Source organism: Triturus cristatus, chromosome 3_2, assembly GCF_964204655.1.
Source record: "Triturus cristatus chromosome 3_2, aTriCri1.1, whole genome shotgun sequence".
Taxonomy (NCBI): domain Eukaryota; kingdom Metazoa; phylum Chordata; class Amphibia; order Caudata; family Salamandridae; genus Triturus; species Triturus cristatus.
The window spans coordinates 197,040,620-197,059,302 of record NC_140584.1 but is presented as its reverse complement, the minus strand read 5'-3'; the positions used below and the strand labels follow the sequence as shown (position 1 = coordinate 197,059,302).

The window sequence follows — 18,683 nt, the reverse complement described above, 5'->3', positions numbered from 1 at the left end:
CCTGTGGAACTGGCTCGAGGAACGGCCGTCCTTTGGATAGGTTTTTGGTGTTCCACCACTGCAGAGAGCGATGTGTCCGGCCGTCAACCACCACCAGATCTGTTAATTGACCTTGAGCCTGGTTCCACTGGCTTGCTAAGCACTCTTGCAGGGGGCGCATCTGAAGTCTTGCATGTGGTACTAGGAAAATGCAAGATGCTATCATTCCAATTAGTTGCATGAACACTCGAGCTGGTAGTGCGGTTTGCGTTTGAAATTTTTGTATAAGAGCTTGCATGCTTTGTATTCTTATTGGATTGGGGGATGCAAGTCCTTGGGAGGTGTTTATTGTGGCACCTAGATACTGTTGAGACCAGGATGGTTGGAGGTGTGACTTGGTTTTGTTTATAGTGAAACCGAGTTTGTGTAAGAGGTGAATGGTCTTGTGTGTGTGCTGGATGCATTGCTGGTATGACTTGGCTTTTATTAATCAGTCGTCCAGATATGGGAAGACATGGATGTTTTCCCTTCTCAAGTGTGCTGCTACTACCGCGGTAAACTTTGTGAAGACTCGGGGAGCTGTAGTGACTCCGAAGGGGAGGACTTTGAATTGGTAATGCGGACCGTCCACTACAAACCGAAGGTACTTTCTGTGAGCTTGGTGAATGGGAATGTGAAATAGGCGTCCTTGAGATCTAGGGTAGCAAGGAAATCGCCTTGTTTTAGCACAGGAAGGACCTGCTGTAATGTGACCAAATGGAAGTGGTCTGACTGTATGTCAAGTTTCAGGGGTCTCAGGTCCAGTATAGGTCTGTGGGAGCCGTCTTTTTTGGGAATAAGGAAATATAGAGAGTAAACACCTGTGTTTTGATGGTGTATTGGAACCGGTTCTATTGCATGTTTGTGTAGTAGAGCGACAACCTCCTGTTTTAGGAGTGTGAGATGCTCTTGTAACATGGGACGCTGTCTGGGTGGTATTGTTGGAGGAGTGGAAGTGGGCTCCAGGCAATAACCTGACTGAATTATTTGTCTCACCCACCTGTCTGTTGTGATGGAGTTCCAGACAGGTAGGAATAGTTGTAATCTCCCCCCGACAGGAGTGGAATGGTCTGGGGGAGGGAAGTCACTGTTTGGGGGCTGAGGCGGTACGGGTGTTGTTACCTCTGCCTCTACCTTTAGTATTGTTGCCTCTGTATCCTCCTCTGTAACCTCTATTGGGCGAGGATTGGGTGGAAGTTTTGTAAGAGGAGGCAGTATTGGTAGGAAAAGTTTTTGAGGCGCCCCTGTTCGAGGAGCGACTAAAGGACGCTCTGGGAGTTTGATTTTGTAAAGCTCCCATGGAATTTGCAGTGTCAGTGTCCTTTCTCATTTTTTCGAGAGAGGCATCAACCGTAAGACCAAACAGATGTTGTTGGTCAAAGGGTTGATTGAGAATACTGGTTTGTACTTCTGGTTTGAAACCAGAAATACACAGCCAGGCATGCCTGCGTAAAAGTTTGCCGGTATTTATTGCCCTTGCGGCTGTGTCAGCAGCATTTAGAGCGCAACGGATGGAAGTGTTATTAATGACCTTCCCTTCCTGTATCAAATCAGTATCCCTGGTCTTGTATTTGTCTGGTAGATGTTGTATAAGGGTTTCAAGCTCATCGTAGTGAGCCCTATCGTATCTTGCCAACAGAGCTTGGGTGTTGGCGATTCTCCAGACGTTGGCTGCTTGAGATGTCATACGTTTGCCTGAAGCATCTAAGAGTTTGGATTCTTTATCAGGGGGTGGAGTGTCCCCTGCTGTCTGAGAGTTAGCTCTTTTTCGTGCGTTGGAGACCACTAAAGAGTCTAATGGTATTTGGCCCTTGATATAGACTGAGTCAGTTGGAGCAGCTTTGTACTTTTTCTCCAACCTGGGATTAATTACCCTGGCGAGATCTTTAAATACGTCTGGTGCGTGTTTTATAACCCCTTTAAGCATTGGTAAGATGGTTGTGGTCTTATGAGAGGGTAATAATGTGTCCATAAGGAAGTCGTTATCCACTGGATCAGTATGGAGATCGACCCCAAGAAAGGCTGCTGCTCTGTGAATGAGTTGTGTGAACCCTATGGTGTCATTTAGTGGAGATGGCCTATGCGTCATCTTTGGGTAGATCTGGGGCATCTGGTGCATTGTAGTCTTCCCAAGGATCACCTGATGGGCCAGTGATATATCATCTGGATCATCTAAGGGTTGCTCATCTTCTGCCCCCCCCGCTCATCTGCTCCCCCCCACCCCCCCCAGAATTATCATCCTCATTGTTATCTGCTGGTGCAGGGCTGTGTGGGATGAGTGGTGAGTGTGTGGGGGAAATGTAAGGGTCTGGCACTTCTGGAAGTGGTGAAAGTACTCTTGTGGGAGAAGTTAGAGCATGTTTTTTGAGAGGGACTGGAGGTGTGGAAGGAGGTTCCAGTTTCCTTTTAGCTGGTGAAGTGATGATATGTCCAGTCTTTGGGTGAATAAGAAGAGTCTTGCTTTGGATCTGGACGGAAAATCTCTTCTATGGGAGAAACCTTTCTCGGAACCGGCTTGTCATGTTTGGGATCGAGCGGTTTGCTGGGTTTAGCAATGTTTAATACAGTCTTAGGAGTAAATTGTGGTTTTGGTTCCGAAGACTTGTGGTCAGAAGCTTTTTTCGGTTCGAGTTTTTTCTTCGCATCTGAGATTTTTCGGATCCGGAGTTGTTGGTTCTGGTCGACAGTTTTAGGTGCCGAAGTTCGCTTCGATGCCAGAGTTGGCTTTGGTTCAACCGTTTTAGGTGCCAAAGTTTGCTTTGGTGTCGGAGTTTGTATAGGTTTCACTTTCGGTTTGAGAACCTTCTGTTTATCGGGACTGACTGGAGTCTGACTCGAGCCCGAGTCGCCTAGAGGCTTTTTGGAAGTCTTCGTTGCCAGGCCCGAAGGCGGGGCATCGGAAGTTTGTGATCGGTGTGCACCTGTGCCCGAAGGCAGAGGTGGAACCGAAGCCTAAACCAGTGTGGGGGTATCAAGAGGGTCGATGTCTGTACTTGCGACCCGTTGACCAGCTGGAAGGGGATCGTCATCTTCTGCCTGCTCGTCGGCTCCGGAAGCTGAATCCTCTGCTTCGGAAACGATGACGTCTTCCTGCTGTTGTTCTTCTTCGGACTCCGGTTGGACTGGAGTCTCCTCGACGAGGGTGTCTGGTGCCGATGAAGACAATTGTGCCATGACTCTCTAAGCTCGGCGGTCTTGGATTGTCTTTTTCGACCGGAACGAAGCACAGGCCTGGCAATCTCTGCTTTCGCGCTCTGGGGACAAGCACAGATTGCACACCTCATGTAGATCAATGTGGGGGAATTTGTGTCCACACTTCTTGAATGGTGTTCTTTCCATGAGCCGAAGGCCCAATGGCGCAGTTGGGCCCGACGGCCCCGGGCGATCACCGGAATCGAGAAGTGAAGGTTGTTCGAGACGCGTGTATAAGGAAGTCTCGATCAAAAACAATACCGACGGTAGGAATCAAGGAATGCACGTCGAAATGAGATCGGTAACAAAACCGAGCGGGAGCGACATACACATCCGAGCCCCATGGCGGAAAAAAACAATCTGAAGATGGAGTCGATGCCCATGCACACTATACTCCAGAGGAGGAGTCATACAAAGACTCTTGCAGGACAACAACAAAATGTAATCATCCGGGCCCACCACCAGATGGCGATCTATGCACTAGTGTGTGATCTGCAGCCCATATGCCTCGAACACATGGTTGCAATTGGCGGTTTTCATTATTTTGTATTTTCATATTTTGTATTTCAACAGTTAGTTTCTTTGAAAAAACTGGGAGGGATCTACACAAATGTCCCCCTGTAGAATTTGTCTACTTTTTAAAAACTGTATAGCTTTCCTGGAACACCCACTTGTATCACACAAACTGAAAGCAGGCTGTAATCACAGAATTAGGAAAAATGGTCTACGTGGGAAAACTGTGGACATCTAGCTCTTTTTTATTTTTAATACAATCCAGCCTGTTCCTGAAAGCCAGGAAGATGGTAATTCTAGCACACCAAACCTTTCACTGATGCACTTTTTAGAAAGAAAAAAGCACAGTTTCCCATTTTTTCCACAAAAACAAAACTTTAGCTATATTTTGGCTATTTTCCTGGTTTCCTTCACCCTGATAAACTACAAACCCTGGGTACCTTTGGAATCCCTGGGATACTGGAGGAAAAACAACCCCTCCTCACACACAAATTTGGCACGATAACATTTGTGGAAAAAAAAGTTAAGGAAGTTTAAACATGGGGTACCCCCCATTCCATCCAACAAAAAAAGGGCATCTGGTGGGGTGAGGGCGGGTGTCTTACAGCGAAGAGGTAGAAACATTAGCTATTGTGACTTTGTGATGGTACAAACCATTTATTTCAGAATCTGTAGAGGATCTCCATTTACTTGGGGTGCCTATCATTTAATAAATTGTAGCCTAGATGTCCAGAATAGCACCCACTTTAAATATATGCATTTATTTTGCAAAACAGTGTAATTAACTTTAATAAGACGCCCACTTGTTTAAGTCATCTAATGAAGTTACTCTAATTATGAAGAGCAGTTTTCATTGATTTGACATTTCTGATTAGTTAGATATTTATCTCTTCTTTGCAAGTTTTAGTCTGCAATTTGCTCCATTTAGATTCTTTTCCATAGATGGTGCTATTTATTTCAGGTCAGACTGCACTGACGTTCTGCCTACAATGCACTAATGTTTGTTGCTTATTCCTGGAAGTGAATGGTTTAATTAAAATGCCTTCCGTATCCTGTATGGAATGCCGAGACTGGCTAGGGAAATCAGAATGCGTACTATTTTGGCACTAAATATGGCTTGTCTGCATTGTACATTCAGCGGTAGGGACATGTAGCTGATAAGAGACAATGGGCATGTTTATTTGCTTGTTCAGTGCAAAGTTAGATGAGTGTGTGCTTATAACCTAATTGATCATATGTTGTTGTGTGCTAACAACTTTTAATTGCCCATTCCGTCATTAAGCACATTAGTCTTCATCTTTGACCCATAACTGTAGGCAGGGCAATTAACAGCAGTTAATACAATGTCCTGACTCCCTGCATCAAAGATTAAGATGATGTAGAAATATGTGAAAAGAAATTTGATCTTCATTTTTTCTTGTTACATATAGTCGGAGTAAAAAATAAACTACATAAACAAGATCAAAAGATTAGTACAGCACTGAGAGGGCTGCAGTGCCACCCATTACCAACATAACGTACATTTATTAACAAACCAAAAAAACTTAAAGCATAAGGCTATTTGAAAGTAGTGGATTAGACTGTCAGAGTTAGACATGGCATTTGGTCAATAGCATTTAAATAATATTTCTGAAGGCCATTTACTTAATGTGCTGTTATTTCTAAACCAATAACAATGTGTGTTTATGGATACAACCCAACACTTCTTTTGCACTTACATAAACGCCTAGAGTCGAATTATCTTACTAGTGAGGTCAAAGAAAAAACTACAAATCTTCAGATCCACGTTTGGTCAGCTATACCAAGCAAGACGCATGTATAACCTTGGAAAAAACACCAAAAGGATACAGCGTTTAAGATAGGAAAATATAAAATGACTTGAAATTAAGATGATTTCAGGAGCAATCCCTGTGGAACAATTTTAGTGTTAGGGGAGGGATGGGGGCAGAGGTGGAAGAGAACCTATAATACATGCTAGGATTGTGGCAAAAAATGAGGCGCTTTCTCATTGAGAATTGTGTTTTTTTTTTGTAAATTATAATAGTGGGACAGGATGTGGCATTACGTGCATAGCTGCTTACTTTAGAACTTGTGAACCAGGTTCGAGTCTTGGTGCCGGCTCAATAACCCGTGATTCAGGGCAAATCCCTTGGAACTCCCCGTGCCCAAAAAATTTTACAAAATGACCATGTGCGATGTAACTGGTTCTCATGTAAAGCGGTCCAATACCCTCGGTAGAATTCAGGCTGTATACAACTGCAAAAAAACCAAAGCCTGTGGGATGCTCTTCCAGGAGCAATGTAAATGAAGGAGAGCCTCTTAAGAACGTCACATTTTGCTTTGGTCTATAAAGTTTATTTTCTGGATCACATGAAAACTCCACTATGGTCAAACGGATTTGCTTGGTGCATGTTTTTACGAGTGTTACAGTTTGAAAGGTTCAGATACCTGCAGAGTGGTTCTTCTTGATCAAGGCTACTAGCAGTAGGGATTGTGGGAATGGGTTAAAGTGCATCTCCCCAGGGAAGCAAAAGTGGAGAAATAGCCAGAATATGACCACAGAAAGCAAATCATTGAACAAAAACTGGCTTGCGTGGCCATATTGGTGCCAGGAGGATTCCACAGGCTCTCGATTGAGGCAAAATTTCTGAACTGACCTTTTTTCCAAGGAGGTAGATGAAAAATTACAAGCAGGTCTCAAACAAATCTTAGAGACAGGATACCTACATGTAGGTATAGTCAAGGCACACAAAGTAGCATTCTGGGGCAAACAGGTTAGCCTAGGTTTATGTTTAAGCTGGAGCAATCCTCAGTAACTGAAAAGGTTTGGTTCTGTGTTGTGTGGAGTTGAGTGGAACAGTCTGAGCACTTCCATTTCGAAGATAAGATAAGGCTCCACTTCCTAAGTTCCAGAGTGGAAAAAAAGGTTCCCCTTTTCGGTTTCAAGCCGAGAAAGCTGCATTGATTCACACTACTCATGTTTCCAAGGAAATTGTTAGAAAATACTTGAGGCAAGAAAGTGCAGTACAATTGTTGATATCACTCAAGATGTCCCAGGTAGTGCAAAAGCAATCAATAATCTATACAGACTGAATAATGTAAAAGAGATAACAAATAGACAAGTCTAGGTCCAGAAATCAAGACTGTTGCTCTTAAAAATGTGAATTTGATAAACTGGATCTAAAAAAAGACTGGGCACAGATGTTAGTGCCCTGAGAATGTCTCTAGGTTCAACAAAATCGTTTCTATAAGTGACAACAAAACATTAAGTTTCTTGAATCAAAAGCTTTCCTTTTGATACAAGGAACACTTGCATGCAATAGGCAATCGAGCTATGAGCTGGATATGGAAATCAAGCAGGTGGGCTCTTAAAATATCCAAATTCTTCCCTGAGAGATTGTCGGTGTTGCAATGTGCTGCACAAAATCTGTACCCAAAACTGTCCCCAGGAATTGAATTTCCAATTGGGAAAGAGATTAGACTTTAAGTGCCTCATCGAAAACGAATGGTGAAAGGCCTTTAACAAATTAACGACTTCGAGGACACGTTACAGAGGGAGTTCTGGTAAGTCAACACAAGAAGTTGCTCATATAAAACTATCTTACAGTTTACACTACGATGAAGACCAATGGACTCAAGATGAGCACGACAAATTTATGGGATTTGTTGGTAATGGTGGAAGAACTCTCCTCTACCTTTAGCTTTACTAAAGAGAGAAAGCAATTAATCTGGCAACCAACAGAATAACAAATGGTTCTATGCTGGATACCCACTAGATATTACCATGAGTAATGGTCCCCTGTTTGTCACTAAAAAGGTTGTTCACCACAATAATCTTCAATGTCTATCTCATCCTGTATAAGCACATAGTATTCTAACAGGATACACCAAAACTAAAATAACCTGGTTAATGTTAAAGTTTTTGAGACCTGTCCCTCTATTTGGAATCTTTTCCTTGAAGGGTGGGGGGCAATTAGCCTAATGCTGTGCACTATTATATATTAGTGGATAGCATTCGAGATTCGGTTGGAGCTTTGTTCTTAAGAGTAAAAAGAGGAGTTGCGGCATTAGCCATCTTTAGTATGTATATCTTGTAGCAATATCGTTTTGGGGGAAAAAGCAGATCAACTAAGTTGTATGAACATTGTACTGCTGATGTGGAAGCATCCCTTATGCAAGTGCCTGGGTCTTCTTTTTTGGTTGAGTGAACAATTCTGTTGCAACTCAACTTCTCAGAGAAATTTATTTATTTTACAGTTATCATGCACTGTGTCTTTTTACCCTTTGAATTCGTGACATCTGTGCTTGGAAAAGCAGACTAGGTTGCAGAATAAATACAAGGAATGGTTAAAAACCCTGTAAAGTATTTTTTTCTAGCTCTGGTGAATGCCTTTGAAAAGAAGTGGCAGGCAGGTTAGTGTGATTCAGTAAAATTTGCTTTTCGAGACATATTTGATTGTGGTGAAATTCTTGGTAAACCAGAGATGGCCAAGCTTACTCAATAAAAGCAGCAAACTTAGTGTTCTCAATGTCTTATGGTTTAGGGTCCAAATCTGAAAAGTCTCCTAAATGGATATTATACATTAGTTACTCCTGGAAAGGTGTCTCTTGGAGGCTTAGTCTTTAAAAGAAGCAATGCTCTGTTGTTGAGGTTAACTAAAAATGCGGTTGGAACAGGACACTTTGAATCTTACTGTTGTTTACTACTGCTCTTCATGCTAGTTGTTAAGATTTCATTGTGCACAGAAAAGATACTTGGGTGAATCAATCACTTTCAGAACTAAATGCCAATCCCCTTGTCTCTCACCGTTTCTCAAACATATTTCCTTCAGCAGTCTGCTACCATGTTGAGCACCACATGGCTTCTCTTCCAACCGTACTTGGAGACCATGCCACAGAAGCAAAAGCAGAGTAGTCATGTACACAACATAATCCTCTGTAGGATAAAGTGACTTTCGCTAGTTCCTCTGACTTGCTGCCGTAATAAATGTTATTGTGGGTGGACGTTTATGCATTTTTTTTAAATTACATGCAAGTGATGACAATAAATATAATCTAAACGTAAAAGTAAAATCCAGGTGTGGGACCAGGCAACCTGATGCTGTAAAATAGATGTGATTAATTATAAGGGGAGAGCAGTGACAGACAAATTACAGTTACATACACAGATGACTGCAAAATGATTTTTAGCTGAAAAGTTAGATCAGTCAGGCACACATTTTGAAACAAGGGGGAGATTAGAACTTTATCAATGAAATGGTGGCAAATGCGAGGAATGAACTCCTAGTTGACGGGATAACATAGCAAAATTCAAACTGAATTGATGCGTACAAAGCACAGAAGTAGGAAACTGGGAGTAAATGTACTTGACGGACTTAAGCATTGTAGATCTTTGTACGTCTGTGTTAGCTGCATGCAGTGGAAGGACAGGAAAACAGTGCACAGCAAAGTAGAAAACCAAGAAAGGGAGGTCCAAGTTGGACATCAAACCGAAGCAGAACACAATGACTAACACTCCAAGCAAATTGTGAAAAGCACAAAAATGTGATACAGCTTCAAAGGAAAACAAGATTAAAATACCAGCCTCGCTAGGTTGGAAAATACAGTGTAAAAGCTTGATGGCTGTTTTGAGAAATACACGTGGAAGGTCTTAAACACATATCTTGATGCACCTGTGTGAGGAAAGGATGCACATGCATGACTTTAACTATTTTAGAGTTTACCCAAGGTTCCAACTGATGTTGGAAGTGGATCACAAATGGTGGGATCCAGTATGGTTAGCATGTTGGACAGCTCCAGGTGCCCAAAATAAATTCAGAATCTGTGGAAAGAACAACATGTAAGCGATCCAGGTGAATCAGTGGAAAGAGCAATATGTAAGAACTTAGGGATCCCTTTTAATGAAACGCTTAGACCTCCGTTTGCATATTGTTGCACCAAGAGAAGAACAAGATGCTTCAAGACAAAACCACTGACTGGAAAGCTCTGAATGGGTTGAAAGAAAATAATTACAATGGCAAGATTTGTTTTATTTTAGATAAATAGAAAAAGCCTGAGACATTTAGAGTTGCATTTTATTTATCATTTACTGGATTATCAGAAGTAAGAAATAGCCTCAAAGTTTAGAAGTGTATTCATAATTGAATAATTTTGGAAACAAATCTGTAATTTATGCATTTCATTATGGGGCTTTTACTCTACCCTTACTTATTCCCCCCACAGAATTCCTAATGTTATTAGTCACCTAACGTCCCACAGATATCATGAAGCATGTGGTTCTTACGGTATAATCCTTGAAGCCTCCGAGGCATGAAAAAGTAGTACAAGTTATGTGATTGTAAACAGACTGCTAACCGATTTGTTAATGATCTTTTTTGTCAAAATTATGGTCTATTTGACTTCATGTGGCCAGGCAGAACCCAATCCTTTAGCTTAGTTACTTTTCTATTCATAACCCAATTTTAACACAAATGATCCCTTTTTACAGGATTTAGAACTATTACAGTTTCCTCCTAAAATCTACCTTTCTTACTACTAGTGGTAATGGTAATAAAGCAAAGGAGAAAGACCAGCTAATAAAACAATCTATAAGTACTTCTTTAAATGAGAAAAGGGAATTCACCAGATGTTTTATCCATGAAACAGCATATCTTAATATCACAATAGGTGCACACTTTCCCTAAAATAAAGCAGCCACTTATGGAATGGCTTTCTAGTGGGAAGGTGATTATGACTAGTTTTAAAACTGGCCATCTAAGCAATTGGCATACTCAAAAACGTGGCCTGGAAAAAGAAGACATAGGTATGTGTAATAACTCTGCATATTATAAAAAAAATTGTATTTCAGCACTTCTTCCAATGTCATTAAATATTTATCAAGAGGAAGGAGTCTGCAAAATAATATGCAGAAATAATTTCTAACAAAAGATTTTCAAACTACATTTTGCAGGCAGTGGTTACAATATTTGACTTAACTTTGAAATTGTGCACAAAATCTCTATAAGAGCATTGAATTGGCCCACGATTAGTTTTTATGCTACTGCATTTTCTGCGACTAACAAACTAGAGTGCTGGAACCCTTCAGAACCCCCAACAATGCCAGCTGTGACACACCAACTCAGGGTTACGTGTTCTCATTTGATCCAGGCACAGATAAAAAAGGTTTCTGCAATACCAGACCTTTTTTGCACCATCGGGTAAGGGATGTAAATTTGAATCACTTTATTAGACTAATAAAACATGGTGTCAGTCCAAAATAGAATTGATGGTTTGGTTGTAGTTTTGATGTGTTTCAAAAGGTAATTTTTTAAAACGCTTACTTCAATCATTTTATCCAACAGGTATGAAAACAAATTTAATACACTTATATGTGTTCAGTATTTTAGCAAATTATGTTGCCATTTCGATCACAAAATTAAATGAATTACAAAAAATCTGTAAAACATTAGCAACTGGCATAGCTTTCAAGAAATTCTAGTGCACGAAAAAAATATGAAACTCAATTTTCAAAATTAAAAGTAGAAAATTTCTTATTTCACAATCGCTCAGACGGTGTATAATAACTTTGATATAAAGTACCTGAAATATTATACAATCATTTTCACACTTCGTCCTGGCAGAGTGCTTCAGACTAAGAAATAATGCTGCCTTCGCAGTACCATAGTTTTTTTTTGCATGCAGCAAAAACTGTTTTGCAACAGCAATTGTTAACTGCACATACCCTCAAGCTAAGCACCAATTTTAGTGAGTACAGCATAACCATATACACCAATTAAGCACAAAGTAGTTAATGCAAGTCATTTAGCTTACTACAAAGGCAAGAAGGTCCATTTTACACTGTAGTCTTTGTCCTCATGGAAGTGCATGCTGGCAATGGTACCATCTTAAGGTGTGTTCAGACAAAACGTTAGATCACATTTGTTAGTTTCAATTCAAGCTCAATCTTGCAGCCCTTTTTGTTTTACCTCTTCTAGAACTACTCAATGTAATGTACTGTGCACTGAAGAAATCTGCAGCATTCCGATCTGAGAACAATGACGAATAACAAAGTGCCTGCACATTATTCAGATTTTGTGTGTTCTTCTTTGCTGCCAATCACCTTCCTCCTTTGGTGAATCATGTGGAAATACAGCTGTGGAAACACTGGAAAAAGTATGTTCATGAGAATGCAACGGTGCACAAGTTTAGAAATCACACATACTATTGCACACCAGACTAAATCAGTTGGTTGTGGGGTAGATACACAAGTTACTTTGACAAAAGCCTGGGGTTTAAATACCAGCACAATAAACCAGTACATGGAGAGAAGTGCCAGATGTACTAATTGGCGCAAGAAAAACATTTGAATACCTAGGTGCATGCACAACCACATCTTGTGGTTAGGTTCTGCTCTTCTCCTCCTGATTAAAGCTCCAATCTTTGGCTCGTTTTCTCGGCTGACCCAGATTACGCATGGAGAGTAATCACTAGAAAAGTTGCACTACTAACAAGTAGATATTTCAGTATGCTAGCGACTTAGTATACTTGCATAATGCCCCAGGGTCAAACCAGAAAAAAAATCCACCAGTGGAACATCCGTATCGAAGTCATTATGATTTTTGCATCAGTAATACACCCCGAACGTCTTCTACAGTAAAATGATGAATACACTCAGTGCATATATCTTGTACCAGATCTAACAACCAACCCCTGGATCATACACTCCACTGGAAGCACTGCCAGGTCCCAATAAAGGGAAGACCAGTGCACATACCATCTGGCAGGTCGTATATGAGATTTATGCTTATTCAGTGGCTGTCTTAGCCTGAATGATACAGGTATCCATATATCGACCATTCTATCAAATATATGGCCTCTATCAAATTATTCCAGTTTTCCTAATTAAGGTTGGAATGTTTTATAGTTAGCAATTTCATACATTCTAATTTAATCCGGGATAGGTTTGGGCCATCAGACTGATACACGTTCTAAAACGTTTCAAAACAAGTGATTCACCTAGGCGAAGGGCTTAAACTTAAAAGACTATCAATCAATCGTGAGTATATTCCTGTGGTTCACAATCTGTGCGGTGCAGAACCCCATTGCGCAGTCAAAACAAGCCTGGAGTGCCTGGAACAGATGCGCATGGGTGTCTCTCCCCCCAGGAAAAATTGGAGAAAAAGAGTGGGCAAATGGTGCATTTTCAAGAAAATTTGAGAAAGCAAGAAGGTTAATAAAGCAATTGTGAAAATGGAGTTATGACATCAATAAAGGGATTTCATGTGATAATGACATAAGTATCTGCTTATTCAGCATAACCTGAAAACTTCATAACACACTGAGATAACAATGCAGTGAGGCTGTGAATTAAAGCTTACTGAGGCCTGTGTAAAGGGTAGTGGTTTTCAGAGTGGCTCAATCATGCCAGTTATGCTCATTCTACATTGGACATTTTCACTCCACATCTCGGCCATTTGCATATCTTATCTTCAGCACCCTCCTTTCATGGACTCCTGAATGCACTTACTCGCATCTCCTTTTCATAACCCCCAAACACATAACGCACGACTCACCTGCAAGCACTGTATTTTTATTTACTTTTACCTTCTCAATATTTTGAGAACTGTGTACCTCCTTCACACATAGTTGCACAGAATCACAATTGCAACTGGAATACGTGGAATAAGTGACAACTGCTCTGTTTGTTCAGCAGAGAGGCCAAGGATGCAATGACCAAGTATCCTGAACACATTTTTGACCCACTGACAGGCACCGTGAGAGATTTGTACTGCCTTCAGCGTTTGCCCCAGAGTTCTCAATGGTGGCCCATTAAAAACACCTGAAGGTGACTCAGTTCAAAGTATGCACTGTACAAGAGAAAAACACTACACAAACAAATACAGAAATACAATATCCCTGCAGTAGTGAGCACTCTTATGGAATACAAGATTAAGTAATACATGAAATATAAACAGAAACTAAATCGCTGACATTTTTTGTAATGTTTGACCTGTTCGAGCTAGAAGCGTTTCTTAAATCAGCAGATTATTCAGCTGATGCTGGATTACTGTGCAAATGCGGCAAATTCATATTTATGAAGAAAACGCTATAGCTGCAAAACCATATAATTTCAGAGGCGCTGTCTGCCACTGATGCGTACAGGGGACACGCTCGAGCCATCAACTCATTCTTAAAAGGGTGTATACAGTCGTTCTGAAAATGCATGGGAACTCGCACTATGCTCACAATCCTGTTTAATCTGTACATTCCACAGTGGGGTGAAATGAGGTGGGTGCAGGCCCCTGACTTCTTAACTCCTGAGATCTCATGTCGTAAAGTGTACAGAGAAATGTTCATTCTGAACTCTGTACCAGCCGCCTCATCCAGGCATGCAATCTCTGGTCCCATCAGTGAAGCTTTTATGAAACTCAAACGCCCAATTACAGACCGAAGAGTAAATCTTGCCCAGATTGGACGTGCATCAGAGGCTGGAAAGCAAAAATTATCGAGAGAAAATAAAAAGATGGAATTAAGGTAGGGCCATAAACCAAGCGATTAAAACACGGGCTCTCCAGCCTTCGTTTCAAGCAAATGGAAATTAAACTTTAATGTTCTCAGAATGCAAAACATCTATTTGGGGGATAGGAATTAGTGATCTGAAAACACAACAGTAGATCCGGGTAGCTCGGGAGCAGCTTGCTCTCTGTGAAATTCCCAAAAGTATTATGCTACTTAACCAGTAAGCATGTGTTCTTGGCATGTAGAGCTGTAGATTCACATGCTTTGCATACTCCTGCCATCTGATGTTGGGTCCGGATGTTTGCAAGTTGTTGTTTTTCTTCGAAGAAGTCTTTCCAGTCACGAGGTAAGGTGACTCCTCCTTTGCAGTAATACTGCACAAGGGGAACGACTCTATCGTTAGATTGTTTTCCTGTAAGAGGGTCATAATGGAGTAAGTGAGTGTAGTACAGAGATGTCCATGCGCATGTAATGTATATAATGAGAACTGCAACAACTACAGGTGCCGGGGAGGTGGGAGGGCCCATGTGAATTTACAGCTCTACATGCCAACTGGGTAAGTGGCATAATCTGTTCGAGGCATTGTGCTTTGCATAACTATATAGCAGTATTCTCCTAAAGTAGTGGCTAACCAGTGGCTGTTGCAGTTGTCTGAAAAAGTGTCTTTAGCTCAGCTTGGCCTACATTGGCTTGTTGACGTGCTAACACATCCACACAATAGTGTTTGGTAAATGTGTGTGGTGTGGACCATGTTGCTGCTTTACAGAGGTCAGCTATAGGAATGTTGCCTAAAAAAGCCATAGAGGCTCCTCTTTTGCGAGTGGAATACACTCTAGGAGGTATAACGTTTTTTTTAGCTTTAGCATAGCAAGTCTGAATGCATCTAATAATCCATATGGAAAGGCCAGATTTAGAGATAGGATGGCCCTTGTGAGGTGGAGCAAATGCAACAAACAGTTGCCTTGTTTTGCGAAAATCCTTTTTCCTTTCAATATAGTACAATAGCGCTCTTCTGACAGGTGTGTGAAGAGCTCTTTCAGCTACTGAATCAGGTTGAGGAACGAGCACAGGCAACTCAACTGATTGGTTAAGATGAAAAGCAGAAACTACTTTTGGAAGGAACTTTGGATTGGTGCGTAGAACCACCCTATCTTTATGGAGTTGAAAGAAGGGTTCTTCTAAGGTTAATGCTTGTAGCTCACCAACTCTCCTTAATAAAGTGATAGCAATGAGGAAGGCAACCTTCCATGAAATGAACTGTAAAGGACAATTGTGTAATGGTTCAAAATGTGGACCCATGAGTCTTGTAAACACAATGTTGAGATTTCAAACGGACGCCAGAGGTGTTCTAAGTGGAATTATTCTTTTTAAGCCTTCCATAAAGCCGTTAATTACGGGAACTTTGGACAAAGATTTATGCTGTCTGTATAGCAAATATGCAGCTACTGCTGCAAGGTGTAATCTAATCAATGTGTAGGCTAGACCAGCTTGATGTAGATGCAAAAGATATGATAATGTTTTGTACAGAAGCATCTAGAGGATTAATGTTGTTGTTGCTGCAAAAGGCAACACATCTCTTCCATTTAGCTGTATAACAAGCTCTGATGGAAGGCTTCTTTAAGAATGGTCATACAATCTGGTGGTAAATTTAAGTATCCAAACTCTATGACTTCAGGAGCCAAATCTCTAAGTTGAGCTCCTTGGGGTTTGGGTGCTTGACTTCTCCATGGTTCTGAGTGAGAAGGCTAGAATTGAGAAGCAACTTTTGATGTGGAACCACTGATCGCTCCAATAGTGGGGTGAACCATGGTTGACGAGCCCATGTGGGAGCTACTAAAATTAGTGCGAGCGATGTTTGCCTGAGCTTTCGAACCAGAAACCGAAGGAGTGGGGGAGGCGGAAAAGCGTAGGCAAATATCCCTGACCAATTCAACCATGGGGCATTGCCTTTGGATAGACAGTGTGGGAACCAGGAGGCAAAGTTTGGGCATTTTGCATTGTCCACTGTGGCAAAAAAGATCCATTTATGGTAATCCCCATTTTTGAAAGAATGGAAGAAGAATTTGGGGATGAAGTTCCCACTCGTGTATTTGCTGCCTCCACCTGCTGAGGAGGTAGGCAATTTGATTGTTCACTCCTGGGAGGTGTTCTGCCAGAAGATGAAATTTGTGATGGATTGCCCAATGCCAAATGGTCTAAGAGAGGTGTAACAGTCATAGAGAGCGCCCCCCCGTTTTTGTACATAGTACATGACTGTCATGTCTGTGCGGATTAGGACAACTTTGGATGTGAGGCAAGACTGAAAGGCTTTCAAAGCTAGAAATACTGCTAGAAGTTCTAGATAGTGGATGTGAAGACATTTGTGCTTGTTGTCACAGAGCCCCTGAAATGTGTAGTTGTGGAGATGGGCACCCAACCTGTGAGATGCGTCCGCTGTTAGCACGATCTGTGGAACAGGGTCGATAAATTGCAGCCCTTTTGATAAGTTTTGTGTGTTTCACCTCTGCAGAGAACGATGGGTGCGGCTGTCTACCAACACTAGATCTGTTAAATGGCCCTGTGACTCATTCCACTGACTTGCTAAGCACTCTTGTGCTCTCTTTTTGAATCTTGTGTATCATATGAATTTGTACAAAAAATCTTTTTTTTTTAGTAAATAAAACATATTAATTATTTGACTAAAATAAGTAGTCGACTTATAAGTGCCTTAATCATTACTCAGTACATGACGTGTGGAGTATAAGTGTGGTTGGAGTGTGATTTGTTGAATTTAGATCCCATCCAAAGGGAACATTTCTTTTAACTTGACAGTTACTGGGTGCTCTATCCCTTTGGTTTCAAGAGCCCCCTCTCCTTGATTTCAAGATGATGTTATGGACTGCCAAATGGGGAGAAATTGTTGAAGTCTTTCCCAGACAGGTGTTAAGTGATCGGGGGGAATGAGGGCAAGTCACTGCTTGTTAGGGGAAGGAGAGTTATGCGCTGTGGTGCCTCTACCCTTACCTTCGGAATGGTTTCCTCTGTACCCTCCCCTATACAAAACCTCTAGAGGAAGAGGGTAGTGTGTTGGATTTGTAGGAGGAAGCATTAGGGTCTGAGGATGTGATTTTGGACCCTGCTCTGTACAATGAGCAGCAAAAGGAGCCTCTGTTTGATGGGGAATGGAGAGCTCCCATGGACTTCGCCACTTCCGTATTTTTCATTATTTTCTCCAAAGCATCATCGACTTGAGGTCCAAACAGGTGTTGTTTGTCAAAGGGAGTGTTCAAAATGGACTGTTGAACTTCAGGTTTAAACCCCGAAATCCTAAGCCAGGCCTTTCTTCTTAGGAGAATACCAGTATTAATTCCCCTCGCTGCAGTATCAGCAGCATCTAAAGCACATCTTATGGATGAGTTAGAAATGAGTGCCTTTGTGAACTAACTGTTGTGCTTTAATTTTGTGTTCATCTGGGAGATATTGAAATAGTTGTTCCATCTCATCCCAGTGTGCTCTATCATATCTAGCTAGTAAGCCCTGTGTGTTAGCAATGCGCCAGTGCTTAGCGGCTTGAGCAGCCACTCTTTCCAGATGCATTGATTAGTTTAGACTCTTTGTCTGGGGAAGGTGCATTGGCAGAGGGCTGAGAGTTTGCTCTTTTACGAGCATTAGAGACCACTTACGAGTCTAGAGGTAATTGTACATTAATAAAAATGTGATCAGAAGGCAGATGTTTATATATTTATCAATCCTTGGAGGTAAAACACGGGCACGCACAGGGTCTTTAAATATTTCGTCAGCATGTCTCATCATGCCTTTTAACATAGGAAGACTCTGACTTGTCCTATGTGTAGACCCTAGAGTGTCAAATAAAAAATCTTCCACCAAAGACTGCATATGTAATGCAACCCCATGATACTCTGCTGCTCTAGAAAGAAGCTCTTGGAAAGCTACATTATCATCTGGTGGTGATGGCTTTGCAGGGTATAGATCGGGGTCAGTATCCATGGGAGGGTCAATAGAGTAGTCATTTCATGGATCTACAGGCAAATGAGTATTGTCATCATCATCATCTAGATCAGGTAGTGTATGAGGAGATCCCTGAGGTGTTATGAGAAGAGGATCTGAACTTGGTAAATGTGGTGAATATGGTGGAGGTGGATGAATAGGGCTTGTAGCCATGTCCTTCTTTTTCTTAGCCATGTCCTTCTTTTTCTTAAGAGGAATCTTATAAGCTGGGTCTGCTAAACAAAGTTTCCGTTTAGATGGTGTCTTAGCTAGAATATGTCCAGTATCTGGATTGATTTATATCTTCTTTTCTTTAGGGTCTAATTTTTCTTTGAAATGCTCCAGGATAGGTTCTAGAGACTTTGTGAGGCTTTCTTTTGTTTTCGGCGTCAAAGGTTTCAGTGCCGAAGAAGTCTGCCCTTTAGGAGCGGAAGGTTTCAGCTTCGAAACATGGTGCCAAAGCCTTATGCTTAATG

General features: G+C 41.4%; 1 protein-coding gene across 2 annotated transcripts in view; it reads right to left on the bottom strand.

The window, feature by feature from the left end:
- Nucleotides 1–9,779: 9,779 nt before the first annotated feature.
- The window catches only part of HACD2 (3-hydroxyacyl-CoA dehydratase 2), a 190,343-nt gene continuing 181,439 nt past the window's right edge, over nucleotides 9,780–18,683 (bottom strand). For both annotated transcript variants that reach the window (XM_085647492.1, XM_085647493.1), the window contains exon 8: nucleotides 9,780–11,865. In XM_085647492.1, coding sequence (XP_085503618.1) covers nucleotides 11,783–11,865 — 83 coding nt within the window. In that variant the 3' untranslated portion in view covers nucleotides 9,780–11,782. The remainder of the gene's footprint in view (nucleotides 11,866–18,683) is intronic.